We start from the raw sequence: 12,654 nt of genomic DNA, 5'->3' as shown, positions 1-12,654 counted from the left end.
CTGTGACTAGTGCTTGTATCTTCTCTCTCACACTATGTATATGCAGACACACACACACATATATGTATATACACACACAGTGTATCCTATACGAGCACAAATTATATAATCAAAAGAAATAAATTTTTTTCTTCCAGAAAAGAAGGAAGCTGGAGTGGTGGTAAGGGTCCCACAGAGCTGTCCCTGCTCCCACTGGCCTTGAGCCTCTTATCGCCCCACACCAAGGAGACTTGCTCCTACAAGACAAATGGTTTTGTTCCTTAAGAAGGGTTGGCCTGGGGAAAACTGCCTCCTGGGAATTGAGGTGTGTGTATGTGTGTGTGGTTTCTTGTAAAGTGCTTCGTAAGTTCTTTGGGGGAACCATTGCATCCTGAGACCCCACCATAAGGTCTTATTTGCCCCGAATGGCTGGTTTCCCAGGCATCAGACCTTGGGGCAGAAACAGCTGGAAGCGCCGACCCCTCCCCCGCTAGGAAGCACATCGTGATTAACTGAGAATTCTTTACAGCCGGGCTGGAGGAAGCTTTTGGCTGTAAACTGTCATGCACTGCAGGCTTCTCTGAAAAGGCCCAGAGGTGGGAGACGCTTGTCCCGAGGGTCAGGGCACAAAGATGCAGAAACCCGGGCACAGGGAGAAGAAGACAAGGCCGCGGTGGCGAAGCCGGGGAGCTCCGGCCACCGCGCTGTCAGTGGCCGCCTATGCCCCCCCCCCCCCACCCGCCCGGTTCCTGCGGTGCAAGTTCTGGATCTGCTCTGGAGCGCTGCCCTGGTTCTCTGCGAAGCGTGGACGGGTCATTGCGCGTGTCTGAGGTGTCATGGTCTTCCCAGCCGGGTTTTTATTCGTAATCGGCCTTGCTCCCTTCGGTTTGTGGAGCCGAACTGCAATCAGACCCGCGGTTCTGGAGCGACGCGGTCAGCCCTCCAGTATCCGGGAGCTCTTCTGGACTTCCGGGGAAACCCTCCCCGAGGCGGTCAGCGCCCAGGGACCTCCCGCCGTGGGGGTCAAGGGGCGTGAGCAGCTTCCCCCCGCGCCGGGGGTCTCAGGGATCCTCTGTGGCCTGGGACCCAGAGTTCTTCGTCTGCCGCCTGCCACCCACCCTGTCCCCTTTCCTCCAAGTGCGGAGCACAGGGCCGTCTTAAGGCCGCAGGGATGACCCTTTAGATATTTTTATTCCCCCGGAAAACACAAGCTCCAAAAGCCCATGGCCCCAAGAGTCGGGTGGAAGGCGACTCAGAAGGGTCCGGGTGTCAGCGGGCAAATGAAGTCCTTCTGGTGGGCCTCGGGTCAGCCCCCTGGGCATTCATGCGTCGTAGACGACTAGAGAACCAGAGAAACGCGGACAGGAACAAGGTAGCCCGGGCTCCAGACTCCGTCCCATGGGGAAGGGGGCGGAGAAGCGGTCCTGGAGGTGTGCTTGGCCCTCCGGGGCACAGCGGACGCCCTTCCCAGGGCTGGTCTGCGAAGGCGCAGCAGGGGCAGCCCTCCATGTCCCGGGTCCGGATCCCTCCGGTGGCTTGTCACTCAGTTGCAGACCCCGGAGGGAGCGGCCAGGTGCCGGGCAGGAAAGGGCTAGCGCGGGGCACAGCCTGGAGGTCCTGTCCGAAGAACCCTCTTCCTGGGGCGTAGGGCTGCTCCGCAGGGGATGCCCCACCTGGGCACTGGCTTTTCCCAGAGGGCTTGGGGCTGCAAAGGAAGGAGACCGGGGACCTGAGGCTGGAGCCACACGCCCTCCTTCTGGAGGGGCGGGCAGGGGGCTTGCAGGCGCGCAGCCAGCGCTCGACGCGGGGCTTCTGTTTCCTCCCCCTTCCTGGGCTCCAGTTTTAGGAGGAATGTTATTGTTTAAGGAGACCCTATTGAACTATTTCCTGCTCATTGTCACCTTTCCTGCGCTCTCCTGACGGAGTTTCTCACCGAGAGGTAATAAACCGCCCGCTCTCCCGGCTGCCGGGCAGGGCGGGAAAGCGCACCCGAGCCCCGCGGGCGGGGAGTCCCAGGCCAGCCCTCCCCTCCCGCCTCCCGCAAAAGCAAAGCCCAGCCAGCCAGACGTCCAGCAAACCGAGACTCCGGATCCCACCCAGGGCTCGAGCAGCTCTCGTCATCGAGCTCCTGTGTTTGTACGGGAAGCGAGAAAACGTCCTAAAAGGGGTCTCTTGGTTGATTTCCGCCCCTCTCCCTCTCTCGGCAGGGACTCCGAGCGCAGGGCTCCCTTTCCCGGAGGGTGAGGACCTCGCGGAGCGCGGATCGCCGGCGGGCTGGCCAGTCTCAGGGGTTAGAGGAGGGCCCTGAAGAGCCGCGGGGCGAGGGACGCGTCGGGACGCCGCACGGCCCGGAGGAGCGCGGAGCCCGGCAGGCGGCGAGGTCAGCGCGACGCGCGCGGCAGAGAGACGCGTCCTCGAGCAGGGCTGCGCGCGCCCGTCGCGGGCCCCGGGGGGCGGCGTCGTGCGCCTGCGGGCCTGGCACCGCCGCCGGCCCCGTCGCTCAGGGAGAGCCAGGCGTCGGGAGCGTCGCGGGCGGCCGGCAGCCCCTCGGGGACGTGCGCGCCGGGACGAGCTCGGCGCCCGGCCCCTCCACCCCCAGCCCGCCCCCGGCCCCCCTCCCGGCCCACGGGGCCCGCCCCACCGCTTTGATGGAGGTGCAAACTTTTGGAGGGGGCGGAGGTGTAGGGGCTGGGCCGGGGCCCGGATTTACTTGAAACCCGCGCGGGAGCCCATTGTTGGCCGCCGCTGCCGGCCCTCCCGGCGGGTCTGATATGGCCGCGAGCGGCCAATGAGCAGCAGCCCCCGCGCTTCAAAGGGCGCGCGGCCCAATCCGCTGCCCGCCCCGGCTGCCGCCGCGGCTCTATTTATGGAGAGGGGACCCGGTTTTCTCTCCCCAGAGACCCACTCTAGCTGCGCCTTGCGGGAGTTCAAGTGGAATAACCTCCCCCACCCTCCCCGCCCCTCCCCCACCCTCGCCCTCCTCCTGGCTCCGCGCTGAGTCTGGGCCCCAACGGCCCCTTTCCCGGGAAAAGCGGCCGCCACGGGGGTGAAGGTGGCTCTCGGGTAGCGAGTCGGGCTTCGGGGGGCGGCGGGGAGGGGCGGGCGGGAGGATGAGCTCCCCCGGCACGGAGAGCGCGGGGAAGAGCCTGCAGTACCGCGTGGACCACCTGCTGAGCGCCGTGGAGAGCGAGCTGCAGGCGGGCAGCGAGAAGGGCGACCCCACGGAGCGCGAGCTGCGCGTGGGCCTGGAGGAGGGCGAGCTGTGGCTGCGCTTCAAGGAGCTCACCAACGAGATGATCGTGACCAAGAACGGCAGGTAGCGCGCCGACCGCGCCGGGGGCGCGGGGCGCCCGGGCTGCGAGGGTCCCGACCGTCCAGCGACTGTTCTCCTTGTGGGGGTCTTATGGCTCGTTTCCGTTCAGGTTGGAACGGGGTCTTGTGGCCTCCAAGTGTCACTCTTCTGGGGTTCCCCCCGCGGACGATTGGGGTGAGGGACAAGTCGGAGGGGTCCCCAGGCCCCCCGCGCCTTGTCCACGCTTGCCCCACCCAGCGTGGCCCAGGGACAGAAACCCTTGACCGGGTCCTCCCCGTCCCTGCCTGCGAGGCCGGGCATAGTGTAGGGGACGCCTGGGAACCTAGGAGGGCTCTGGGAAGGGGGACTTTGGGCGTCCCTTTGTAAGCTCCGAAGGGGGCGCCTCCTCGCTTGGCGATGACAGATGTCTCCGTCCCGTGCTTTCTGCGGTGGCTCTGCCGGGTCCGGTCCGGGTCCTCCTGCGGCGCTCCTCCTCTTGCAGGAGGATGTTCCCCGTGCTGAAGGTGAACGTGTCCGGCCTGGACCCCAACGCCATGTACTCCTTCCTGCTGGACTTCGTGGCGGCCGACAACCACCGCTGGAAGTACGTGAACGGGGAGTGGGTGCCCGGGGGCAAGCCCGAGCCGCAGGCGCCCAGCTGCGTCTACATCCACCCCGACTCGCCCAACTTCGGGGCCCACTGGATGAAGGCGCCGGTGTCCTTCAGCAAAGTCAAGCTCACCAACAAGCTCAACGGGGGAGGGCAGGTAGGTGTGACCGGGCCGGGGGCGAGCGCGCGCGGGCCGCACCTTCCCGCGGCGGTGCTTTGCTAGGGACGCTGCTCGCACAGGAGGCGACATTTGTCCTGGAGACCCTGCCACAGCCTTCCTCAATTAAGCCTTCGGTGTTGTTTATAGTAAACTGATGACGGTAACACCAAGGCGGGGAGGCGGGGAGAGGACCCAACACCTCGCCTTTGAAGACAGACATGTGCGGAGTTTTGGGGAACTTAGGCATTCTAGCCTTCACCCTTCCTAGGGGCGCAGAAAATAGCCTTGGTGGTGTGTAGATGCCACTGTACTTACTGCCTGAAGACGGAACCAATTTGTAAATTTGTCCTTTTCTGAAGAACATCTATACTTGGGAACTTTTACAGCAAGCGCGATCAAGCGCAGGCATTTAAAGCTGTCCGTAGTCAGCCTGGAAGCTTTATAACTTTATTTTATACGGTCAACGGATTTTACGATGCACATTCATTGCCTTTAATAGTGTGCAGCATCTCACACTCCTTTTTCCAAACTAGTCCTGAGACACTCACCAACTTCAGTGGTCTCTCTTGCGAGCTGCGGGATTTTCTGCATCAGGGATGTGTTTTTCTCCTCACCAGCAGGACAAATGGACATTTTGTTGCCTTAACTGTAGGACTTTGTCATTACTCCCTTACTGGTGTCTCCTTCAGATTATGTTGAACTCCTTACATAAGTATGAGCCACGAATCCACATCGTGAGAGTCGGGGGTCCGCAGCGCATGATCACCAGCCGCTGCTTCCCAGAGACCCAGTTCATAGCCGTGACTGCTTATCAGAATGAGGAGGTGCGGTGTTGGCGGGAGGGAGCCGTGGCGGTGGGTGCGGGGGCTGTTGCTCTGGAGATTTCTGCAAAGGTGGAGCTCATGTGTGATGAGCGTACTTTTAGACGGATAATCCGTGCCTTTTCAAATAATTCAGCACAACTGTAAAATTGGGACAGAGGGGAGAACAGTTCAAAATAAGTTCTCATTCTAGCATTTCCCCCCTTTATTTTTCTGTAACTATCTAAAACTAGAAGGCATTTACTAAATGATCAAAATGAAAACATGCATAAAACTAGTAGGTTAAGTGCTGTGGAATTTTCTTGAGAACAAGGCTTAAGTGAGAGGGGGGCATTGTCTTACTTTGGAAATCCTCCTGAAAGGGAAGGGGGGTATCCCTCCAAACTAGGTACAAAGCACTCACTGTCTAGTGCCCTTAAATTTGTAAGTCCTTCCCCAAAGTGCAGACTCTTTGTGATCCTATGGTTAAGTTGTCAGTGTTGACCACGAACTAGAAACAGATCGCTATTTCCCAAGCAGTCCCAGTTCTGTTTTGAGCCATGTTTGTTTGGTATGTGCACACAGAATGCTGTTGGTAGTAGGTTAAATTTATTGTGAATTCTTTTCAGAAATGTGCTATTCTTATGAAATACTATAATTACTCAGCCCCTTCAGACCCAAATAGAAAAACACACCTGGAAAGAAGTCTGATTATATTTGAATATTTAAAGGGAGGTACTGATGTTTCCCAGTTTCTTGGTGCCAAATTAAATCCTCTGGCTAACAAGCAATATACTAGTAAAGCAATTTCTTGTTTTACAGATCACAGCTCTTAAGATTAAATACAATCCATTTGCAAAAGCTTTCCTTGATGCAAAGGAAAGGTGAGAGAATTCTCCAGATGTCCTTTGGGAAAGATGAGACCTTGCTGCAAGTGCCTTTCCTGAATGTTGTCCTTTTGACAGTTCAATACACTTTTTTGACAGAAGTGATCACAAAGATCTGATGGAAGAGCCCGCTGAGAGCCAGCAGCCCGGGTACTCCCAATGTACGGTTTGTTGCGCTTTGCCCCATGTGCCTAGTTTGGGGACTAGAAGCCAAGAGCTAGGAGCTGGAGATGAAGCAGGGAGAGGTTTAGGGAGGGGGCAGACTAGCCTTCTGTGATGTTGAAGCTGTGTATGGGGGGTCTGAGTGGGCTTGTGGATCTCACCCAGCCCATGGGACTCCGGCGCAGAAGTCTGGGGAGGATTTACCTGGGCTCCTGTGTCCCAGCCGCTGGGAGGATTGTTGAGATTGTGGCAGGCGTCTAGTCTGCTGGGTTGGGCAGGGGGAGAACGCAGCTTGCTATATCCGCTTTGAGATGTTTCTGTTTTTGTTAGTGATTGAAAACTGAATGATCATCTTTGGGGGGATGCCTATAAGCAAGTGTGGCTTTCCGTCTGGGCCACCTCGGTTCTCGGTGTGGTCCGCTAATTCAAGCTGGTTTCTGTAGAACTGGTGGCTCATAGCATGGGGAAGGTCTGCTTCAGGTCTGGCTTCTGTTGGAGTTTTGTGAGCCAGAGCAAAGTGATGCAGGCCCAGGTCGGGGCGTCTGTTAGGAGAAAGTGCTTTGTCTAGCCTGCCCCTGCAGACAGGGAGGGGACGCGTTTAAGTAATGACACTGGGGAGAGGAAAGCTAGTGTCTGCTGGTCATTTCAAGAGGCTGGATGATTGGCATGTAATGCTCCTGAAACAGTTGTGTTTTCTTTTGTACCTTCCTTCCTTCCTCCTTCCCTCCCTTCTTTCTTTCTTGCTTCCTTCCATCATCTTCTGGGCTAATTTAACAAACAGCCGTTCTAAGGTGGCTCATGGGTGGCCACATTAGAGTAGAATATGAGCAACTGTTGGGGCAAATGATGGGGCCGCTGAGCTCTGTGAGCATGTTCCCTCATTTAAATATCTGAAGAATTGTTTGTGGTTTGCAAATTGGAGCCAGGGTATTTGTCCCCCTACAGCTTGCTTTTCTGCATAAAAAAAAAAAAAGAAAGAAAAAGCCCAACATTCTGAAAAAGAGAGTGGGGAAGAAATTGGAGTTTTCAAGGGCAGGACAGAATTGTAATGAATTTCTGATTGACGCGCATGTGAGAAACGTGAGCCCCAAAAAGCAGCCGCGTGAATGGGAGTGAGTAGCCCTGGCAAGGAGGCGCCCTCCGCGCAGCTGTGGGCCCAGGGAGGAGCAGGGGAGGAGCATGCACAGCCTGCGTGGCCACCACTGACTGTCCAGTGTGCGTGATTCTGGATTTTGCCTGTTTTTAACCTTTCATTCATGCTCTGTTTTGGGCCTTGAAAGCTGGGCAGCCTGGCATGGAGGTCGGCAGGACTGGGGCAGGTTTGAGTGGGAGTGGCTGGGAGCAGCAGGGCCGGCTGGCGCTGGGGTCTCCCAGTTTCCTGTGGTGCCCCGTGGGTTTGGAGACCTTGGTCAAACTGTGGCCTCTGGTGCGAAGCTGAGGCCACAGTGCCTCAGACTGGGCTGGGTGCTCAGTGTCAGGTCCTGATCCTCACTTATTCAGGGACCCTGAGGAGACAGCCTTAGTCCTGTCCTTTAAATGATGGAGGCCATGCAAATGCCAGTCACTCAGCATTCTTTCCTCACAGCAGGGGGGTGGCTTATCCCTGGAACCAGCACCCTGTGTCCACCTGCCACCCCCCACCCTCAGTTTGGAGGCCCCCTCTCTCTTCCCTCTGCACATGGCTGTGAAAGGTACCCTGCCTTGCGGAGCCACCGTCCGTCCCCCTACCCAAGCCCCTACTCGCATCGGAACAATTCTCCAAGTAAGTCACAGGACCAAGCAGGCTAGGGGTTGGGGGGTGGCTGGAAGACTGCTTCTGGAAAGGCCTCGTGCAGGCGCCCAGGGGCCACACCCAGGCCAGCTCTCTAGTAGCTCCAGGATCCTGCATTTCATGCCCAGACTGCTGGCTCGCCCACAGGGAGGTTGCCACCCGGGCTTTGGTGCTGACTGTGGCTCAGTTATTGCTGAAGCTTCTTTTCTCCAGAGCTGCGGGTCCACCTGTAGGTGCCCAGGTCTGGACATGTCATGAGCCTCTCCGAAGTGATGGTGTTGGGTCAGCCGGTCATAAGCACTTGTGGCCCGACTAGCCCTGGGTATGATTCTCCAAGTGGCCACCAAGTATGCTTCTTCACATGTGCTGCCTGGACTAGCAGCAGGGACACCCCTGAGAACTGCCCTAGATTTACCGAGTCAGAAGCCCCAGGGGCAGCTCAGCACTTAGCATTTTAAGAAGCTGTCCAGTGATCCTGAAGCTGCTTAAGTACTATGAACACTGCACTAGACTATTAAGATATTTTGCCTAATTCTAATACCACGTATACCTAGACTTAATTTTGTCTGGCTCCGAATGGGCAAAAATAGCTAATGAACACTGTAAAACAATTGGTCACTTAAAGCTGATTTGAAGCGAAAGGAGCTCATTTGGTAAGGAAATAGTCATTGGGCTTGTTCAGTCAGAGGCTGGACACTGGGGCTGGAAGATCATAGTTATAATTTTGCCTGGAGTAATCTTTTCCAAAGCCCTTTCAGTGCTTAAGAAATAATGCTTTTGGAAAAGGCTGGTTAAAGTTACATTTATTTTTATTTTAAAGATAATCAATCCCCAATCAAGTGACTGGAGAATTAAGTCTCTACGGGGCGTCTATTGGTCTCATGATAAAAAGCCTGGCAATAAGTATTCGCCTTTGATGACCAAATAAGCAGGCTAATGGATTATGTTCTGTGTTCAATATCACACATGCTCAGAGAGCCCATATTTGTATCAGCTTCCTAGTTGGTAGTATCTCACTGCATCTTGGAAGAAGACCCCCCTCCCCCACCACCACAACGACGCTTTCTTTCATCCCATAGCCTATTCTGACAGTTCATCTGCGTGCTTATCCATGCTCCAATCCCATGACAACTGGTCCAGCCTCGGAATGCCCGCCCACACCAGCATGCTCCCCATGAGTCACGGCACCGGCCCACCTACTGGCTCCAGGTAATGTATACCTGGGACATGACGCAAACGGTCCTGGGAGCCCGAGTGCCCGGGACATCATGCCATTTCCATTTGTTGGCCTTTGTCTGTGGGTGGCTGGTTTTTATTTTAGTTTTACACTAATCAGATATGTCCGGGGACCCCAGGTTGCTGGACTGCCGTGAGCCCCTGTCCAGGGTTTGGGGGGTTCCATGGCCCCTCTCAGGGTAGGGTGGTTGGAGCTGGGCTGTAATGAGGGGAAACCAGGGCCCCATCCTGGCTCTGGCACTTACTGGTTCATAAACTCTCTAAGCCTTGTTTCTTCGAGAAAAGTCGCTAAATGACCACAGCCTTAGGCTGTCTTTACAGGTTTCTTGGTCAGTAGACGGATTGTGAAGAACTCATTTTGATAGGAGCTGTTAAGGAAAAATAAATTGTTGGCTTTCTGCATATAAAGTTATCAAAGTCCTTAACATATATGCTGGTAACTAGTAAAGAACGATGTCCATGTTATTATTAACTTGAAAATTACGTAGAGGGGTATTGTCTTAAAAGATGAAGCTGATGGGTAAATATGTTGCATTTCTTCATAGGATTGTTAGAACAAAAAACAGAAATCTAGACATCAACTCGTTTTTTAATAAGGAAATGGGCCCAAAGATAGTAAATTAGAGTAAATGTCTTGGTTCACAGCAGAGTGAGTCTGTAGACAAGTTATCTTGACTTCAACAGTAATGCAGTTTATTGTATGTGAATGTCATCTGAATTCTTTTTGTCAAGGAAACAATTCCTTTATAGTAAGAGTCTAATGGCCTACTCTTTAAAATAAAGTTAGCAATGTGCAAACCAGCAAATGTTTCAAGGGCTCCGAGGTCACTTGGAGACATGCATGCAATTGGTATGACTTGCTCGCAGGGGTGCCCCACCGAGGTAGGTCTCACTGGGTCTCAGCTTCGCTTCTTTCCATCTGTGAAGTGGGAATGGTGACCTACCTGGGCTTACTGCAAGTTCATATGCATCTGAAATACAGGATGTGGGGTAAATGATACAGAGCAATACAGCACAGGTCTCATTATTTATTTATACAAGGACTGTTCTGTGACAAGGGATTTTTTTAAAAACAGTATTAGCATAGTTTAATGCTGTCCAAACCCATGTTCTTAGACTGAAGGATTTAATACCTATTTCTAACTTTTCCTTTCACAGATTTGGAAGCAGCCTCCAAAGGAGGCACAGGCCAATCTGAGGCAACACAAGTAGTTAAGGGCAGATTTGCTACCAGGTCAGACTCCCAGGTCATTTCTCTGCAATGGGTCAGGCTAACACACTTAGGGCTTCACAGCACGCAGGGCAGGGACAGTGCCTAGCTGGAGTTGCCATGCAGAATGCCTCTCACAGCCCCGTACTTCAGGAGGGTGTTGTCTGCATCCCAGGAACTGCTGCAGGGGTTAACACATGCTTACCGACATCCTCTGAAATGTGTGACTCTTGTGTTGTGGGAGTTTTGACTCTGAACAGAGCTCTCAAGTACTGGCCAGGAGTTTTTAGAAGCTAAACTCAACAGTGCTCTGCCAGGAGCTGTGTGGGTGCAAACAACCTTTTTAATCAGCTTTTCCAGTGATTTGTTTCTTGTGAACAGATTCAACGAGAACTCCTCTACACCTGAGTATGGTCTCCTAATAGGAGATGGACGTTTGAAAGACACCTCATAGACAGGTTATGAGCAAGAGCACAGGGCCTGGCGCCTCTTCTCTGTCTCCCACCAGTCTGAGTCTCTCCACTTTTCCTTTGCAGCCAGTACCCCAGCCTATGGTCTGTGAGCAATGGGACCACCACACCTAGTGCACAGATGGCGGGGGTGTCCAACGGGCTGGGCACCCCGTTCTTCCGGAGCTCCTCTACGCACCCCGCGCCCCTCACCCACCCAGCCTCGGCTTCTTCCTCCTCGGGATCCCCTCTGTATGAAGGGGCCCCCACTGCCACAGACATTCCCGACAGCCAGTACGATGCCTCGGCCCAGGCCCGCCTCATAGCCTCATGGACCCCCGTGTCACCACCTTCCATGTGAAGCAAGGCCTGTGTCTTAGAAGACACAGTGGCTTCTCTGTTGTGGCCAAGTGTTGATCTGATTGATTTATTAGGTTCCAAGTGCAGTCTCATGGGTCCAGGCAAGGAACAGGCCTTTATTAGCCTCACTTTAAGATAAGAGGAATAAACATGGTCTGCCCTTTATCACGATCCACCCCACCAACCGTGGTCTGCAGCAGCCGTGTGCCTGGGCCCTTCTTGCTGCAGGTGAGTTCAAGTGCAGGAGCAGTGCAGGGGCCCAGCTTCACCACGATTCACAGGAGCAGTTGTTTGTCAGGGTCCAGAGCGTTTGATTTCTCATGCAGCACGCAGATGGCTTTGGCACGTCAGAATCTGAACTCCACCAGCTCCCCTTCAGGAGATAAAAAATACACCCTTAAATCTCTTCCTTGTTGCTTTCCAGTAGTTTTCAGGCCCTGTGGTGGCAGGTTTCGTAGATGGAGCTGAGCTGTGAAGGACAGACGGACGTCCTAGGCAAGGGAAGCAGATTTTAGTTGAAATGCAAGTTTGCCTGCTCTGCCCACTAGAATGTTTGTTTCGAGCATAGGTAGCTAATCCCTTGTATTGTTAAACTGACAACTGTATTTTTCTTTTGAAAAAGTAGCCAGAGACAATCAGCAGAAAGCGTTTTCTGCAAAATAAAGGCAATATGCAAAACTTGGTTGGTTTTTAGTTATTACTCAGACCATTCATTCTAAGGTGAGATTCTGCTGTTCTGAAAAGGACCTTGTCCCCAAGGAGCATTTTAATCTATTATGAACTTTAATATTTTTCTAATCAGCTGCAGAACTGGAAGTGAAATTTGCATATATTAAGTTCTAATTGCTTCAAATATGCAAAAGATCTTTCATAACTTTCCAGGAATTTAAATTGTCAACGCTGAATCATGTATGAACACAGATAATGATGGAATGTTGAACATACCGATGGCATAGAGGTTAATATGGGACATCACCCAATTCAAGCGAAAGTACACACAATGAATTGGCAAAAAGTTAGTTTATAATAATGGTAAGATGCAGTTGCTGTGGCCCAAACAGTGTGGCACTTGTAATTATCTTCCCTGCCAGGTGTTCTCAGGTGACAGTCAGCCCTCTCGTGCCATCGACTGGGGCAGTTTCTCCATCTAGTGGCAGAGTCCTTTTGACACTACTTGTTTGAGTTTGATATTCTGAACCTCTGCGTTCCAGAGGTTACAGATGGCCAGTCCCTGAGTGCAGGCTTAGAGTGGCGCCATGGACGTATGTGGTTATGGACTGTAAAGCGTAAGTGAGAAAACGAGGGGCGGGGGTCATTTTTTAGTCAGCAATGCTAACTTACTGTCTCAGGCATCGCCGCCAGCTGCTCAGTGGGCTGAATTCTTTCGACTCCATCCAGTCCTTCTAGGACAAAAAGTAATTCATTTGCCTTGCTGAATGTAAACCTAGAATTTAAGTATAAATCACTGAATTTTTAGTTTATTTGTGCCTGCTCTCCAAGTGGAACATGCTTCTTGGAAAAGATTTGCCACTTGGTTTTTTAATAAGGTTTTTTAATAAGAACTTTGCCACAAGTTCTTCTTGGTTTTTACTCCTAGGTTTTATTGCTACTCAGGTAGGAATACTCCAAATCAGAAGACTTACTGACATAAACATATTGAAAGCATATCTTTTAAATAAACCACTGCCCAAGTAGAATTGGGAGATAAAACCAATCCCAGTGTGGACTGTGGCCCCTC

The 12,654-nt window shown here is 53.3% G+C and overlaps 2 protein-coding genes across 5 annotated transcripts in view; both read left to right on the top strand.

Moving 5' to 3' along the window:
- The window catches only part of SFT2D1 (SFT2 domain containing 1), a 276,058-nt gene that overhangs the window by 111,592 nt on the left and 151,812 nt on the right, over positions 1-12,654 (top strand). The gene's annotated exons all lie outside the window — the stretch shown is intronic.
- Positions 3,019-11,543, top strand: TBXT (T-box transcription factor T). Of its 4 annotated transcripts, none has more exons than XM_073220955.1 (8): positions 3,019-3,295; positions 3,774-4,038; positions 4,731-4,865; positions 5,664-5,725; positions 5,831-5,889; positions 7,479-7,652; positions 8,741-8,870; positions 10,644-11,543. In XM_073220955.1, exons 1-8 carry the CDS (start codon positions 3,090-3,092, stop codon positions 10,915-10,917), a joined length of 1,305 nt encoding a protein of 434 aa, XP_073077056.1. In that variant the 5' UTR covers positions 3,019-3,089; the 3' UTR covers positions 10,918-11,543. The 4 variants fall into 4 exon arrangements, with proteins under 4 accessions (XP_073077056.1, XP_073077055.1, XP_017527173.3 ...); XM_073220954.1 differs by having other exon boundaries at positions 7,476-7,652; XM_017671684.3 differs by having other exon boundaries at positions 5,828-5,889.

This window comes from Manis javanica, chromosome 13 (assembly GCF_040802235.1).
Source record: "Manis javanica isolate MJ-LG chromosome 13, MJ_LKY, whole genome shotgun sequence".
In the NCBI taxonomy this organism is placed as follows: Eukaryota; Metazoa; Chordata; class Mammalia; order Pholidota; family Manidae; genus Manis; species Manis javanica.
This window is presented reverse-complemented; position numbering and strand designations above follow the sequence as displayed.

Excerpts from the sequence above, each read along its gene's own strand:
- TBXT (XM_073220953.1), top strand. The coding sequence starts at position 3,090 with ATGAGCTCCCCCGGCACGGAGAGCGCGGGGAAGAGCCTGCAGTACCGC. Across the intron at positions 5,726-5,827 it reads TTCCTTGATGCAAAGGAAAG|AAGTGATCACAAAGATCTGA; the intron begins GTGAGAGAATTC and ends CTTTTTTGACAG. Across the intron at positions 8,871-10,643 it reads GGCCCACCTACTGGCTCCAG|CCAGTACCCCAGCCTATGGT; the intron begins GTAATGTATACC and ends TTTCCTTTGCAG.